The sequence below is a fragment of the Schistocerca gregaria genome, chromosome 2 (assembly GCF_023897955.1).
Source record: "Schistocerca gregaria isolate iqSchGreg1 chromosome 2, iqSchGreg1.2, whole genome shotgun sequence".
Taxonomy (NCBI): domain Eukaryota; kingdom Metazoa; phylum Arthropoda; class Insecta; order Orthoptera; family Acrididae; genus Schistocerca; species Schistocerca gregaria.
The window spans coordinates 692964712-692979527 of NC_064921.1; the positions used below are offsets into that span (position 1 = coordinate 692964712).

Sequence of the window (14816 nt, forward strand, 5' to 3'; positions counted from 1 at the left end):
TCCTATTTTCCTATTCATTATTAAACCTACTCCTGCATTACCCCTATTTGATTTTGTGTTTTTCACCCTGTAGTCACCTGACCAGAAGTCTTGTTCCTCCTGCCACCGAACTTCACTAATTCCCACTATATCTAACTTTAACCTATCCATTTCGCTTTTTAAATTTTCTAACCTACCTGCCCGATTAAGGGATCTGACATTCCACGGTCCGATCCATAGAACGCCAGTTTTCTTTCTCCTGATAACGACATCCTCTTGAGTAGTCCCCGCCCGGAGATCCGAATGGGGGACTATTTTATCTCCAGAATATTTTACCCAAGAGGACGCCATCATCATTTAATCATACAGTAAAGCTGCATGCCCTCGGGAAAAATTTCAGCCGTAGTTTCCCCTTGCTTTCAGCCGTTCGCAATACCAGCACAGCTAGGCCATTTTGGTTATTGTTACAAGGCCAGATCAGTCAATCATCCAGACTGTTGCCCTTGAAACTACTGAGAAGGCTGCTGTCCCTCTTCAGGAATCACATGTTTGTCTGGCCTCTCAACAGATACCCCTCTGTTGTGGTTGCACCTATGGTATGGCTATCTGTATCGCTGAGGCACGCAAGCCTCCCCACCAATGGCAAGGTCCATGGTTCATGGGGGGAGGCTTAATAATTAATGAGAAGTAAATAAAATCAGTTATTATACTTAAGTCAGTGTAGAGTAGCTGCCATAAAAATAAGACACAGATTTTGTTTTAATTTCAAATTTTTAGAAACTTTGAATGATTTGTAATTTATTTACAACAATTATGCATTTAATTAGTTGTCTGTAATATTTTTCATGTATTGTTGTTGTAGTCCTCAGTCCAAAGATTGAATTGATGCAACTCTCCAGGCTATTCTATCCTGTGTAAACCTCTTCATCTCTGCATAACTACCTCATCATATGTCTCATACATTTTGCATGCCAGGTAAAATAATTGTGTCATGGCTGGCTCTCCCAAAAGTCTCAATAGTTCTGATTGAATGTCATCTACTCCAGGAGTCTTGTTTCCAATTAGGTCTCTCAGTGCTTGATCAAATTCTTCTTGCATTGTCATATTTCCTATCTCATCTTCATCTACTTCCTCTTTCCTTTCTATAAGTCTGCCTTCAAGTTCATTTCCCTTGTAGAGACCTTATACATATTTCTTCTGCCTTTCAGCTTTCCCTTGTGTGCCTAGCACTTGCTTGCTATCTGAGCTCTTGATATTCATACAGTCCCCTCTCTTGCCTCTAAAGGTCTTTTTAATTTTCTTACTTATGTTTGCTTCTACAGCCTTGTATTTGTCCCCTACTGGTTCCTGCATATTGTGTTTGCACTTTCTGTCAATCTAATTTGTTAGACTGAAAATGCCCTTTGACCTGCTTCATATGCTGCATTTTTATATTTTGTTCTTTTGCCATTTACATTTGATGTCTCTTTAGGTATTCAAGGATTTCTAATAGGCCATGTCATTTTTCCTATGTGATCCTTCACTGCCTTTGTCTGTTTCAGCTTTCAAAGCAACAATACTTTTTCTAATGAATTTCTTTCCCCCGTGTCAGTCAAATGCTGCCTAAAGCACTGTAGTGGTTAGTAAAAAAAGAAAAAGAGAAAAAAAGAAAAGGTTGAAAATGTGGGAAGAAATCGTGAATAAAAAGGGGTTATTGAAATCGTTAATGACCGTGAAAAAGGGAAAGAATGAAATGCAAGTCGGACTTCGTATTACAGAAAAGTTATTGGACTTCATGATTCGGAAAAGCTATTGTTGTGGTGGTCCTTGTGGCGTTTCTGAGCAAAAGTCAAACCAATTTCCACTACAAAAATTATTTGAAAGAGAACAGAGAACAACAAAATGTGATTAACAGGGGGAAATGGCGTAGATAAGAGTTCATTCTTTACCATGTTAACATGTCTTCTCTCGCGCGGCATCCAGGTCTTGTTCTCCAAAAATTTCCTGTTTCATTTCTGCATGAAACGTCATAGCTGCTCTGAAATTTTGCAATTGTTCAGGAATCACTAATTTATACAAATCAAAATCATCTTGGCATTGAATACAATTTATTTTACGTTGCTACTTCCATCCTCCAAATTTCATACCAACTTCCACAATGAGTTTTTTTGTCTTAATACGGCCACGACTAGCTAATAAGTAAGTTAAACTTCCACTCTCAAAGACAAAAGTGGGTAGAAAAACAAAGAGAGTTACAATTTTAGTACCTTCATTTTCTTATATATTTTTTCTGCATCGAGCGTTCGTACAGCTGCGATAGTATAATTTATATCTGAGGGAATTAGTGTAGTGCGGCGAAATTCAAAGTCCCGCTATAGCACCATCTGAAACACTAAGCAACCTCTGGTTGCTTTCACTCAACCAGGTCCTATCTCCTTCATTTGATACCATTTTGAATTTTTTCAGTTTTAATCTGTAGCTCAAAATACCAATAAGTAATGAACATGTTCTCTTACTGTTTTTCCATCTCTTCCTTTTCCTGCTACCATATTTCTGTTGCCTCCACAACTATCTGAGTAATTTAATTTATCTCACCATACATTATGCCAATCTCGTCATTATCTGCAGAGCTAATAAATATATGAACTTGTACTACTGTGGTGGCTGTTGACTTTGTCTCTATCTTGGCTATGATAATACATTCATTATGCTGTTCGTATTAGCTTCCACATTTCTATTTTCTTATTCAGTAACCTGTATTAGATTTACTCCTGCATTACATATTCCACTCCACACTTTAGCTTTCAGTGCACCAACTCTCTGTCATGGATCCATCCTATGAAGCCTGACACCTAACCAGTACCCGTGAATCTATTTATTTACCTCTCCATTCACACAGAAATTAGCTTAACCTGTAAACAGTGTATCATAGGGGAAATGACAGTTTTTATCCAGCTTACACGTCACCCATTCAGCAAAGTGATTCTGACAGTTTCAATTACTATCAGTTAAATGTTGTAACATAATTTGCATTTTTAAGGTTACCAAAATTCTCATTGATGTATGGATGATCCAGTTTCCTGTGAGATGAAATGAGTACTGCACCCTGGGATCCCATGGAAAACTGTTGAAACTGCTTTATCCATTGCCTTTTCAATGGTCCAGCTTTTGGACTGTCGACTACAGAGCCAGTTTCACAGAATTTCTCAAGACGTTGCTCTACAGCATTTTGAGTAATGGGGTGTCTGTCTGGGTGGCACTGGTTGAAATCCTTTGAAATAACATCGATGATCTCAATGCGTTCAGCTTGTGTTAACATCATCAGCTTTTATGTAAACTGTAAGGAAGAAACATGTCATGACTTTATAACTCTAGAATGAATAAAGTTATGTTCATGGGAAAGCCAACTTTGTTTTTCTCACAGAATTCCACTGTCTGCTTCATATGTCACCTGATCCCCTTTTCTTATGAAAAAGTTTCATCCAAGGCGACAACTTCCAAACTGGTGGCCATGTTGGTAGCAGACACTCACTGGTTTTTCCTCCCTCTTCCAGTTCATGCTAGTTGACCTTACATTTCCATTTATCCAACAGCTTTTTTCTTAAAAGGTTAGCTCCACATATATGTGACACCCTGTATTTTCAGGTTGTTCAACCATACCTCCTGAAAATTTTTATCACGCTTTCATAGAATGAGTGATCTATGGGCTCTAAGCATTACTTATCCCTTTAGTACTGTATATCTGTGTACAAAATAATGAGACATTACCGTATCATGTGAGTCCTATTACAGTTTTCACATTGAAATAATGTGATCCTGTAAGATCATTTTCAGAATGAAAATGCACAGTATCCTATGATCATAATATGAATGACTCACAGCTGGAATTGTCCAGCTCATACAAATACCAGGAAGTAATAATTTTTACATATGTGAAATGGAACAACCACATAATATAATCTCAGTTGTAAGTAAAGCAGTTGGCATACTGCAGTTCATTGGTAGAATGCTAGGAAAATGCAATCAGTCTGCAAAGGAGATTATGAAAAAAACACTCATACAGCCCATCCTAGAATAGTCATCAAATGTATGGGGCCCATACCAGAAAAGACTAACACAGAATATTGACCAGATTGCAAAGAAGGGCACAACAAATGGTCACATGTTTGTTTGACCCATGAGAGACTATCACAGTGCTGAAAGAAGTGAACTGGCACAGACCTGAAGGATAATGCAAACTGTCCTTTTAAAACCTACTTATTAAGTGTCTAGAACCAACTTTAGGTGGTGAATCTAGGAAAATACTACAACCACTTACATATTATTTCCATAGAGGGCACAAAGACAAGCTTAGACTAACTAGAGCTCGTGCAGAGGCTTTCGAGTATTCTTTCTTCCTGTGTTCCTTATGTAAATGGAATGGAAAAAAGGCCTGATAACTGGTACTATTCGACGTACCCTCTGCCAAGCACTTCATAGTCATTTGCAGAATATAGATGTAAAATGCTAAGGTAAACATTTTTGGAAGAGACAATAGGGATGCACTTATAAAGGATAGTTATTACAGGCAGAATGGAGAAGTCAACTACTTGTCTGTATATTAACATTTTGCAGAAGATATCCATTCTTCAGACAACTGGCCTAATTCAATGTTCTATGTGGGATTTAATACCTATTATTGTGGTGATATCTGTGAAGGCAGCATTGTGTGTTGTACCTGTTCAGGTAGAACATATATAATGTATGTCTACTGACCATAGATTGATTTCACTGGTATACTTCACAGTTTGACTGGTAACTTGTGGGAGTCAAGACAAGCTTCTTCATTTCTATGAAAAATCAAAATCACTATATGCCAGATCAGGACTGTAAGCGAGGATGGTCTGGTTGTGTTGTTATGGCTAGCTGTCACTGGTTAAGAGCTCTATACAGAATACAGTAGACGACTGCAGGAATGCTTACGCAAAACAGAGTTCAGTGATGAAGTTCCCAGTGCAAAAAGAACAAGAGAACCATCACATACAGTTTGCTGTCAATTTATGCCAATGGTTCTATCAAGTGAAAGTATTTTGTTTCTCTTTATGCTTTTGTTATAAAATAATTAAGATCTTATTTCACTCACAAACATCCATATTAACTTCAGTATATGAGTCCTGTATGTGCTGCTAAAGTCAATCAAAATTTATGACTTTCTTTTAAATTATCATTCTTTTGGTAACTAATTAAATTGTGGAAAATATAATTTAGAATCTCCTATCCTTCTTATTTCATATCACAATAAAAATTAAGTGCACATTGATGCATATAAATTGATACAACACTGATCAGCTGTAGCATAGCAGGCTGCCAAAGTTGACCACCATTGAAATAACATAAAAACTGACTTTGGAAGTTTATGACAGTACAGTCGATCTCTGTTTTACATTTGAAAAAATGAAGATGGAACAAATACAAAATAAGAGTCACTAGAAATCTTTATTAACTAATTATAGTTATTAATAATATTAATTACAAACTGCAGGAAACATTAAAATAACTTCAGACTTATTTAGTGTCCATGCAAATAGTGTTCTTAGCAGGACATAGCCTATAACAAACAAATAATGCTGTTTCACCACTGTAAAACTTTCAATATATTAACTGATATGTGTAATATCCACAACTGGCATTAATACATATCGACCTCGCCTGATATCTCAACCTCTTACTTTTGTTACAATTTCAACATGCTCCATAGAAGGTTCATCAGCAGCTTGAGGAAAGACAAAATAAATTTCTTTGTGAGTGATCCTTCTCCTCGTGATACTGATTGTGCGGGCCTCTACTTTATCATTGATACCAATAATTTTCCCAACAAAAAAATTTATAATTTCCACTATTGTCTTCCAGATCAACTAGAATAATATCTCTTATTGTGTAAATATTTCTTTCTGTGGAACCACTCTCAATATTAGACCTGTCTGCTTGCATTTTTTCATCTTCACTGAGAGAAATACAATCTCTGTTACAATTTTCTTCCGAGGACCCACTCTGGTTATTAATTCCATCAAGCAAGTCTTTCCTCCTGCCTACCTCTGTATCATCTTTTTCCTCACTGCAGCAAATATTTTCAATGCAGATACCTTTCCCAGGTGAAAGGGATACTCTTTTTCCTTTCCTCCTAGCCAATGGCACAGTTTCTCCAACGCAAGCTCTCTGTAGATGAATGGTGAAGGCATTAGCCCAGGATGATTCACTGGACCTTCTGTCATCTAAGGTTGGAATTTCCCCACAGACTTTTTCAGGATTGAATGGGTACATCACAGAGTCCATAAACCCCACCTTCATATTTGTTGCAAACTTCAGACGAAACTCCTCGAAGGCTTCACACAGGACAGCCGTAAAAGCACTTTTGTGGATAAGCCCTCTGTTCTTGCTCTTCCATTGATTAACATCTTCCTCCAAGCTCTCTTCAGAGGTGTGAAATATGCAACATACAAAGGTTGACAGAGATGTGTTGAGTTTGGAGGTAGTAAAATGAAAGATATGTCATTTTCTTTACAAAGTTCAACACCTCCAAAGACAAATGACTGAACATACTGTCACTGATTACAATTGTATGCCCAGTTAATTTTCTTAGATGCGGGAGCAAAAGTTTCCCGAACTAATCAGTAACATTTGAAGGTTGAACCAACCATTAGCATTTCATTTGAAGACTGCTCCTCTCCCACCTTCTTCACACCATCCTGGTTTAATACGTTTTGCCTTATATCTAAGGCAGAAGGACTGCTCCATCAGCTGATACACAGATCATGAGACTCGTGCTTGATTTACAAGAGTCTGTAATAGGCTTCACATGTTTTACATCACATTTTATCGCAACTCTGTTGACTCCCAGATTATTGGTAAAATTGGCTTCATCAAAGTTAAATGTGCTGTATGGTGGCACATCTTGCTGGGATTTATTTAGGTTGATAAAATAGTCCCTCATTATCTCTCTTGCCATGGCACATTTTGATCTTTTTACATTCTCATATCATTGGCCTGTTAATATTTTATTCCACTGCATGAATATATTTACCTTTTCGTTTCCTGATCTGCTATTTATAAATCTGGGTTCAATCTTTCCTTCAATATTTAAGTAGTCTTGAACTATGTCACAAATGTCTTCCTTTGTCATAGGAAATTCCCATGCAGCAACTGTCGTTATACCCTCTGCTAAATATAGTTCTTCATCACAAGTTAACATTGTTTGCCACCCATAACTTTAAGAACGCCTTTTATTAGCTCTGTCATTGAGTGTATCATATAGTACACCATATTCACAGGAAGCCCTTCTGATACTCATATGACCTGATTTCACTGCTTCAACTGCTGACAGCAAATATTTTATGTCATACATTTTATTTCATCCTAGGCACTTTTGTTTTTCAGTTGTTCTTGGCATGATCAACTTTACCCTACAAAGTAACAATTAATGAATTATTTAACTAATTACTTATATAAAATGATTTTAAATTAAAAATGGCGACTATGAATATGAATTTTACGGGGATATCATTTTTAAATGAGCATGTGCTGTAGTTTGTTTTTAGCTATTTGAAATTTAATTGAAAAGATGGTTCAAAACATAATGCTGTTTCAGCTATCCTCACCAAGATACACACTATTAAATTCTGGAATATCAAAGCATTATTCTTCCCGAATGGTTGACTCTAGAATGCCTAATCGAGTTTAGCAGCATTTACTGTACCAGTATTAACATTTGTAATAGGGAAATCAGCCTTTAGTACAGTATTTATTCTCAGAATTGAAATTTTTTGAAACAAGTAATTGATGATGGCATACAAAATCATGACATCTAAGTCTTCTCTAGAGAAATATGCTAGCTAAGTTATCCAGTTGCCACTGAATGGAATTTCATATCCTATGCTGTATAATTACCAAATAATAATGCATTAACTAATAAGTGATTACTTTGTGCACTTCACAGCAGATGATGTGATGGACAACTTTGAGAACTTGAAGTCAGGTAAACGAGCTGTAATGGACATATTGCAGATGATAAGGGGACAAGCCTGAATTCCATGTATTCCATTTAGAGAAATATAATTAAAAAGTGAGTACCTGGTAGTCACATATTATTTATAAAATGATAAAAATGAATCATTGCGTGGAACAAAACACTTTTTTAAGACATTAAACATGTCAATATTTTAAATGGTGAGTAAGTCCTGTATCTTAGAAGCAGTCATTTTGCTGCATCAGGATGTTTTTATAAGTAAATATAAAATTTTTATTTGTTCGTGATCACAGCTGTTACCAAGCTAGTATTATTTACAGCAATCACTGTATTTCAATGACTATCAGGTCCAACCAAGATCTCACAAAACCTATGTTGTATATCTCCATCTGACAGAACCTCATGATAATTTGCATAGTTGTGTGTATGCTTAGACATTATATGATTCTGTTCAATGAAATGAAATCTAGATTTCACCAGAAAAACTTCCACAGTAATCACAATAATTAACAACAGTAAAAAGTGTAGGATGGAACAGCGGTGCGGAGTGGCTGTGCAGTTTGAGGCGCCCTGTCACAGACTTCATGGCCGCTCTCGCCGGAGGTTCGAGTCCTCCCTTGGGCATGGGTGTGTGTGTGTGTGTGTGTTAAGATGATGTGACTTACCAAACAAGAGCGCTGGCAGGTCGATAGACACACAAACATACACGCTAAATTCAAGCTTTCGTAACCAACGGTTGCGTCTTCAGGAACGAGGGAAGGAGAGGGAAAGACGAAAGGATGTGGATTTTAAGGGATAGGGTAAGGAGTCATTCCAATCCCGGGAGCGGAAAGACTTACCTTAGGGGGAAAAAAGGACAGGTATACACTCACGCACACACACACACACACACACACACACACACACACACACACACACACAAGCAGACATTAGTTTACAAATATATATATATATATGCCCTGTGCTACGTAATTCTGAAGAAGTACATCATCTGAAACCTTAGCAATATTATCAGCTTTTTTTTTTGCCTACCAACCACACAGCACCTCACTTATGAGGTAAGGTGTTATCTTCACTTCTTCCATTACTTATATTCCATCAATGACTTTGCACTTCAATGTTAACATGATTTTTTGCTTCTGGCAAAACACTTAAATTGAAGCAATTTCCTGCCATTTCTACATGCTTTTCTAAACTTAGCTATCACAGAACAAATATACAGTATCTATATTAATGAAAATAATAATTTTTTGAAAGTATAATTTAATTGGATAGATAAAATATCTATTCATCAGGTGGCCATAGGAGAAAACTTGGTGGAATTGAAATTTGTAAGCCTTCAGAGGCAGTGGCTCCTTCTGGAAGATGGGTTCAAGGAATAGGGGTGAAGGAAAAGGGCTACTCAGGTTTAAGAAAAGGGGGGAGGCTGAGTTAGGAGAAGTCACCCTGAACCCAGGTCAGGGAAGACTTACCAGATGGGATGAGAACAAAAGATGGGACTGCACCATAAGAAATTTGAAAATGTGGGACCTTAAAGGTGGAATTTAGGGTAATATGCAAGACAGATATTACTGACGAAGTATCGTGAATGAGTTAATAAGAGCAGACATTGTACGTGGTAGAGGTGGGGGCTGGGAAAAATAGACTGGTCAGAAAACAGAAGATATAGAAAATTAAAATGGTAGAGAAGAAAGAAATAGTTACTGAGCAGAACAGCTGAGACCGAAGAAATTAAAGCAAATTAAGGCCAGGTGGGTGTCAAGAACCAAGGATGTGTTGTAATGCCAGTTCCCACCTGCAAGTTTCTGATAAAATGGTGTCTGGATGAAGAATCGAGATGGCAATGTGGTGAAACAGGCACTGAGGTCACATCTGTCTTGCTGTAGAGCATGCTCTGCAACAGGATATTGTGTGTGGCAGTACACACCCTCTGCTCATGCCAGTTCATCCTAATTGATAATTTGTTGGCAGTCATTCCAAGTCAAAAGGCCCAACAGTGTTCAAATAACAGCTGGTATACAATATATGTCAATTCACAGGTGGCTTTCCCATTAATTGTATATGTTTTACCAGTTATGTATATGTTTTACCAGTTATAGGACTGGTATAAGTGGTGGTAGAAGAGTGCAAGTCTTACAGTGAGGCCAGTGACAGCTGTAGGAGCCACAGAGGAGGCAAATGGGTACAGAAGGAGCATAGGATCAGACAAGGATATTGTGGTGATTGGGAGAGCAACAGAAAGCTATTCTAGGTGTGGTGGACAAAATTTCGGACAGAAAGGACCTCATTTCAGGGCATGATCTTAGGAAGACATAGCATTGTCAAAGTAGCTGATTAACACATTCAAGACCAGGATAAAACTAAATGATGAGAAGTGTATTCCTAAGCTGTTTCTCGGAGGGATCAGCACTACTAGGACTTTATGTGATGATCCGAAAAATTTGCTTTTGAATTATCCTTTTGGGGTAATTACTACCTGTGAGAGCTGAAGTGACATCTTATTGTAGAATATGATCTACAACATGACAGGCATGACTTCACTGCCTGTTACACCACACGTTCCATCTGGATTCTTCTCCCAGATTTCAGTTTCCCTGAACTCCACAGGTGAGAACTGGCATTAAAATATGCCCTTGGTTCTTGCCACCCAACTGGCTTTCATTTACTTGAATTTATTCAGTCTCAGTATTTCTTTTCAGTAACTATTCCTTTCTTCACTCCCATTGCAGGTTTCTATGTCTTCAATTTTCTGGCCAGTCTCTTTATCCCACCCCCAATTCTACCACATACAATGCACTTAGCTTTCCACTCTTATGAACTTGTGCATGATGTTCAGATAGTAATTTCTGTCTTGCATATTACCCTATCTTCCATCTGTAAGCTCTCAGGTTTTCAAATCTTGCATGGTGCAGTCCCCAATAATCAGTCTTTCATTCTCGTTCTGTCTGGTAAATCTCCCCTAACTTGGGGTTCAGGGTGACATTTTGCACTCTCCCCATTTGCTAAACCTCACTAGTCCTTTGCTTTCACCCCTCTTCTTAACCCCTTGAACCCATGTGCCAGAAGGAAGGAGCCACTGGCTCAGAAAGTTTGCAAATTTCAGTACCTTTGCATGTGTTTCTCCTGCCACCCCTTGGTGAATAGATTTTTTATCTATCTAATTACTTTATAATTATGTGTAATATCACACAGCAAGCAATTGTGAAAACGCAGTGGGGCACCATAAGTGTTTCACTGCACAATGCACATCACCGCTATCGAGCGAGGGAACTTAAAGCAACTGGAAGGAGAAGGTGAAAAGTAATATGGCGTGTGTGTTCCAGTGACACAAAGAATAGGTACGGAGATGCATTTTTGATAATACAAGCTATGTATTATGTCAGACAAGCTACCAGGCATTGTTGAAACAAGGACATATGCAGTAAAAATGATATTAAATAAATTTAAGGTGTGATTTGCACAGCTAAGGTTCTTAGTTCATCAGTTCTGGCATTTAGGGAGCCTTCACTAAGATTAACACACATTAGAAAATAATTTAAGATAAACACTAAAGGATCATCGCTGATAGAGACCATGGAAACAACAAATTAAAATAAAAGAGATACAGTGACTGGGTGCCACTATATGTGCAGGTACATTCTAAACGGAGTGATAACTACACATGACGGTCCACATGGATACTTGGTACTGGCACGAAACAATACATTTTACAGGACACTTTTGTGTGTTGCTGTGTGTGGAATTTATGGCCTCTGGAATTAGAGGGCAAGCTGTTCAAAGCAGCTCAGGAATAGTGAAGAGGATGCAGTGCATGAGCCATAAACTGCAGGAGTTCAATGGGTCCTACTCAGATAGCTGTGGCACCTGCAAGCAGACAGCCAGTAAGTCATGCACATGGTCAACTCACCAGATTTTTCCTCGAATAGTCATTGTGTGTCACCCAGCACCTCATTAGAAGCATTGGTTGCTAAATCAAAAGCTGAGCATTCATGCACGTGGTGCATCAACCATTCACCATTACACCATATGGAAGAATGGCTGCACTGCTTGCTGATGCGGATTCCAAGCAGATGCCTCTGTAGGCACATCACAGTAGTGGCAGGGGGGTGGGGGAAGACATTCGTCTTGTTAGGTGCCCACTATGGTGTAGCAACTCTGGAGAGCATCTAGGTATAACTGCAATGGGAGATTCGTCCACCACAGGAGACTGTGAGTCTCATGAAATTTAAGAATTTAGAGAAGCGCCACACAATTCTTTGACCTTGTACAACTGCCCAACCCCCCCGCCCCCCCCCCGCCCCCCCCCCCCACCTTCTGTGCCAGAAAGATTTCATGGTAACAACATCAATTGCAGCTCCTGTACATAGAGCTCTGGGGTGGGGATGCAATGGCAATGAGCATCATCAATGGTGACGGGGTGTGGAGGCAACAGATGAGCAGCAGGGGCAGGCAATAATTGAGATCCATGACCTGACAGATGCTGTGTTGACATCAGGGAGTGATGGCACAGCATGCCGTGGTGGAAAAACAGCTGGCCCCTGTCAGCAGTTGGAGTCGTGTGATGACGACAGTGGTGTATGAAAAAGGCAGGCAGGTGATAGGCAGGTCCACGGCACCTGACAGTCAACACGTTGACAGCTGTGCATGCTAGTGATGCATGTAATGGAGGAAAACATCCAGATGCTGCCATCAGTTGGGGTCATGTGGTGGTGACTATGGCATACAACAGCAGTAGGCAGCTCCCGCAGACAACAAGTGAGTGGGATGTGGGGGTAGGTAGCCCGGTGGTGTGTGCTGTGCATTCCAATGGACAGTGGTCTGGAACACATGATGAGTAACTGACAGGATGATGTGCTGGACTGTGGCCGTAACTCAGGAAAGAAAGTGCTGCAGTGCACAACAACAGGTACAGTAGGGGCATTGCGCAGCCAATGTAACTGCAATATGGCACAGCCTCAACAGGGCATGTGGCGGGGGCGGGCACTTAGGAAGGTGGTGTACAGATAGCTACACACAGACAGATGGCATGTGTGACATAGCATGCTCTGGAGTTTGTAGATGCCAGCCAGTGCTACTGTTACTCTTGCTGCCATCTGTCAGATGCCCTAGAGAGATGCTGGCACTGTGATGGAGTATAACATCGACTCCAGGATGCTGGAGGCTGCATTTTGAGTTGTGGCAAGTGCTATGGGGCTGCTGTGACTCAGGTAGTGAGGCATCATGCTCGGCATCAGGTGCCATGTGAGTGTGGAGCTCCACATGCTGAGAAGAGGGAGTGGGAAGGAAAGTGAAGGGAGACAAGGTGGCTGTGTCTGGGTTCCGGCAGCATGGAGGTGACAGTCATAGCTGTCCATATAGTCTTGAAGTGGCTGAAAGTAACCTGGGACATAGGTGGGAGTGGAGAGAGGTGGCAGCATGATAAAGTCACTCAGTAGGGCTAAGCCTGCCTGTATACCAGGTCATCAGTGGATGCCTCAAAGTTGGTCTTGTGGGCCATCTGCAAACACAACGAGACCAGTGGCACTCCAGCAGACCATTTTACACCATAGCAGGTAAGGGAGGACTTTAGTGTATGATGAAAACACTCCACAATGTGATTAGCTGCATGGTGGTAGCTGGTAGTAAAATGAATGAGGGTATTGCAAGTCCCAGAGAGGGTTCTGAACAAACAGGTAGTAAATTGACACTTGCTGTCTCATGGCTGAGGCAGCTGAAACATGAAACTTGTTTCATATCAGGTATCTGGAATGGATGGCTTCTGGCCAATGCGTAAACCAGTCTATTATTGTGAGAAGATCATGGCAGCCATCTGGGGATGGCAGGGAGCTGACAATATAGATGTGAACATTGAAGAACTGGTGCTTGACAAGGTGAAATGAGGCAACAAGTGCATAAATGTGGCAGCATGGTACGTATGCATGAGTGCAAGTATGACAGTTCCTTTGGATGCTGGGCCAGAAGAAATGTTCCTAGAAGAGGGCAATGTATGCAGGGGTGTGCCAGATAAAGCAGGTGGTTGAAAGCTGATTTACAGAAGGTGGGAAGGGGGAGTGGGGGTGAGGTAGGATGGATGTAGTCTTTGGAGCTACAAGTATGTGCAAGGGACATGGTAGAGCCAGAAGACGAGGTCGGAATTTGGGATGAAGAGATCTGATGCACCATTGATTAGACAACGCTGTGTCAGGGTGGGGAGAAGGTTGAAATGGGAGATGAAATCTGTGCGGAGGATTGGGATGGTGACATCCGCCATGCTGAAGGTCCAAAGAAACTCTGTACTGAGGCCAAAATCAAAGCATCAGGTGTGAAGACAGTTATTATTGATGATGGAAACATTTGCAGTGGTGAGGGGGAAAAGGGATGGAGGGTCAAGCAAGAGCAAATATTTGTGTGAGAAGATGGAGAGGTCCAAGCTTGTGTCAATGATGAGGAGATGGGTGAGGAGGGGTTTTGGCTGTCAAGTGTGTACAGACCCTGGGGAGTGGTTGAGCTAACGGGCATACCTACTGCAGTTGCTGACTGTGTTTGCGTGCCATGAGCACAGCAGCCTGCCATTGGGGGCATCACTGCCGAAGTGTTCATAGTACCAACACCTGGTCCTACAGCTTGTTAGATGGGTGGGGGGGAGGGGGGTGTTTGCATGGACATGCAAGCTGATGTTCACCATGGAAGGAGATGGAGAATTCACTTGAGCCATGTGGATAGCGACCTTGGGTCATGTGGGAAGGGCGCAGGAGAGACGGGCACACAGAAGTGATCAGGTGAAAACGAGCAAGAGTAGTGGTCAAGTTTACCATCTCACTGCTCAAATGCACAAAGGTTTACATTGGGTCTAACTGTGCATCCTGGGACAAGGGCT

The 14816-nt window shown here is 40.3% G+C and overlaps 1 protein-coding gene across 6 annotated transcripts in view; it reads left to right on the top strand.

The window, feature by feature from the left end:
* Positions 1-14816, top strand: part of LOC126334777 (agrin-like) — an 884963-nt gene that overhangs the window by 838764 nt on the left and 31383 nt on the right. For all 6 annotated transcript variants that reach the window (XM_049997373.1, XM_049997372.1, XM_049997377.1 and 3 more), the window contains one exon: positions 7931-8056. In XM_049997373.1, coding sequence (XP_049853330.1) covers positions 7931-8019 — 89 coding nt within the window. In that variant the 3' untranslated portion in view covers positions 8020-8056. The remainder of the gene's footprint in view (positions 1-7930; positions 8057-14816) is intronic.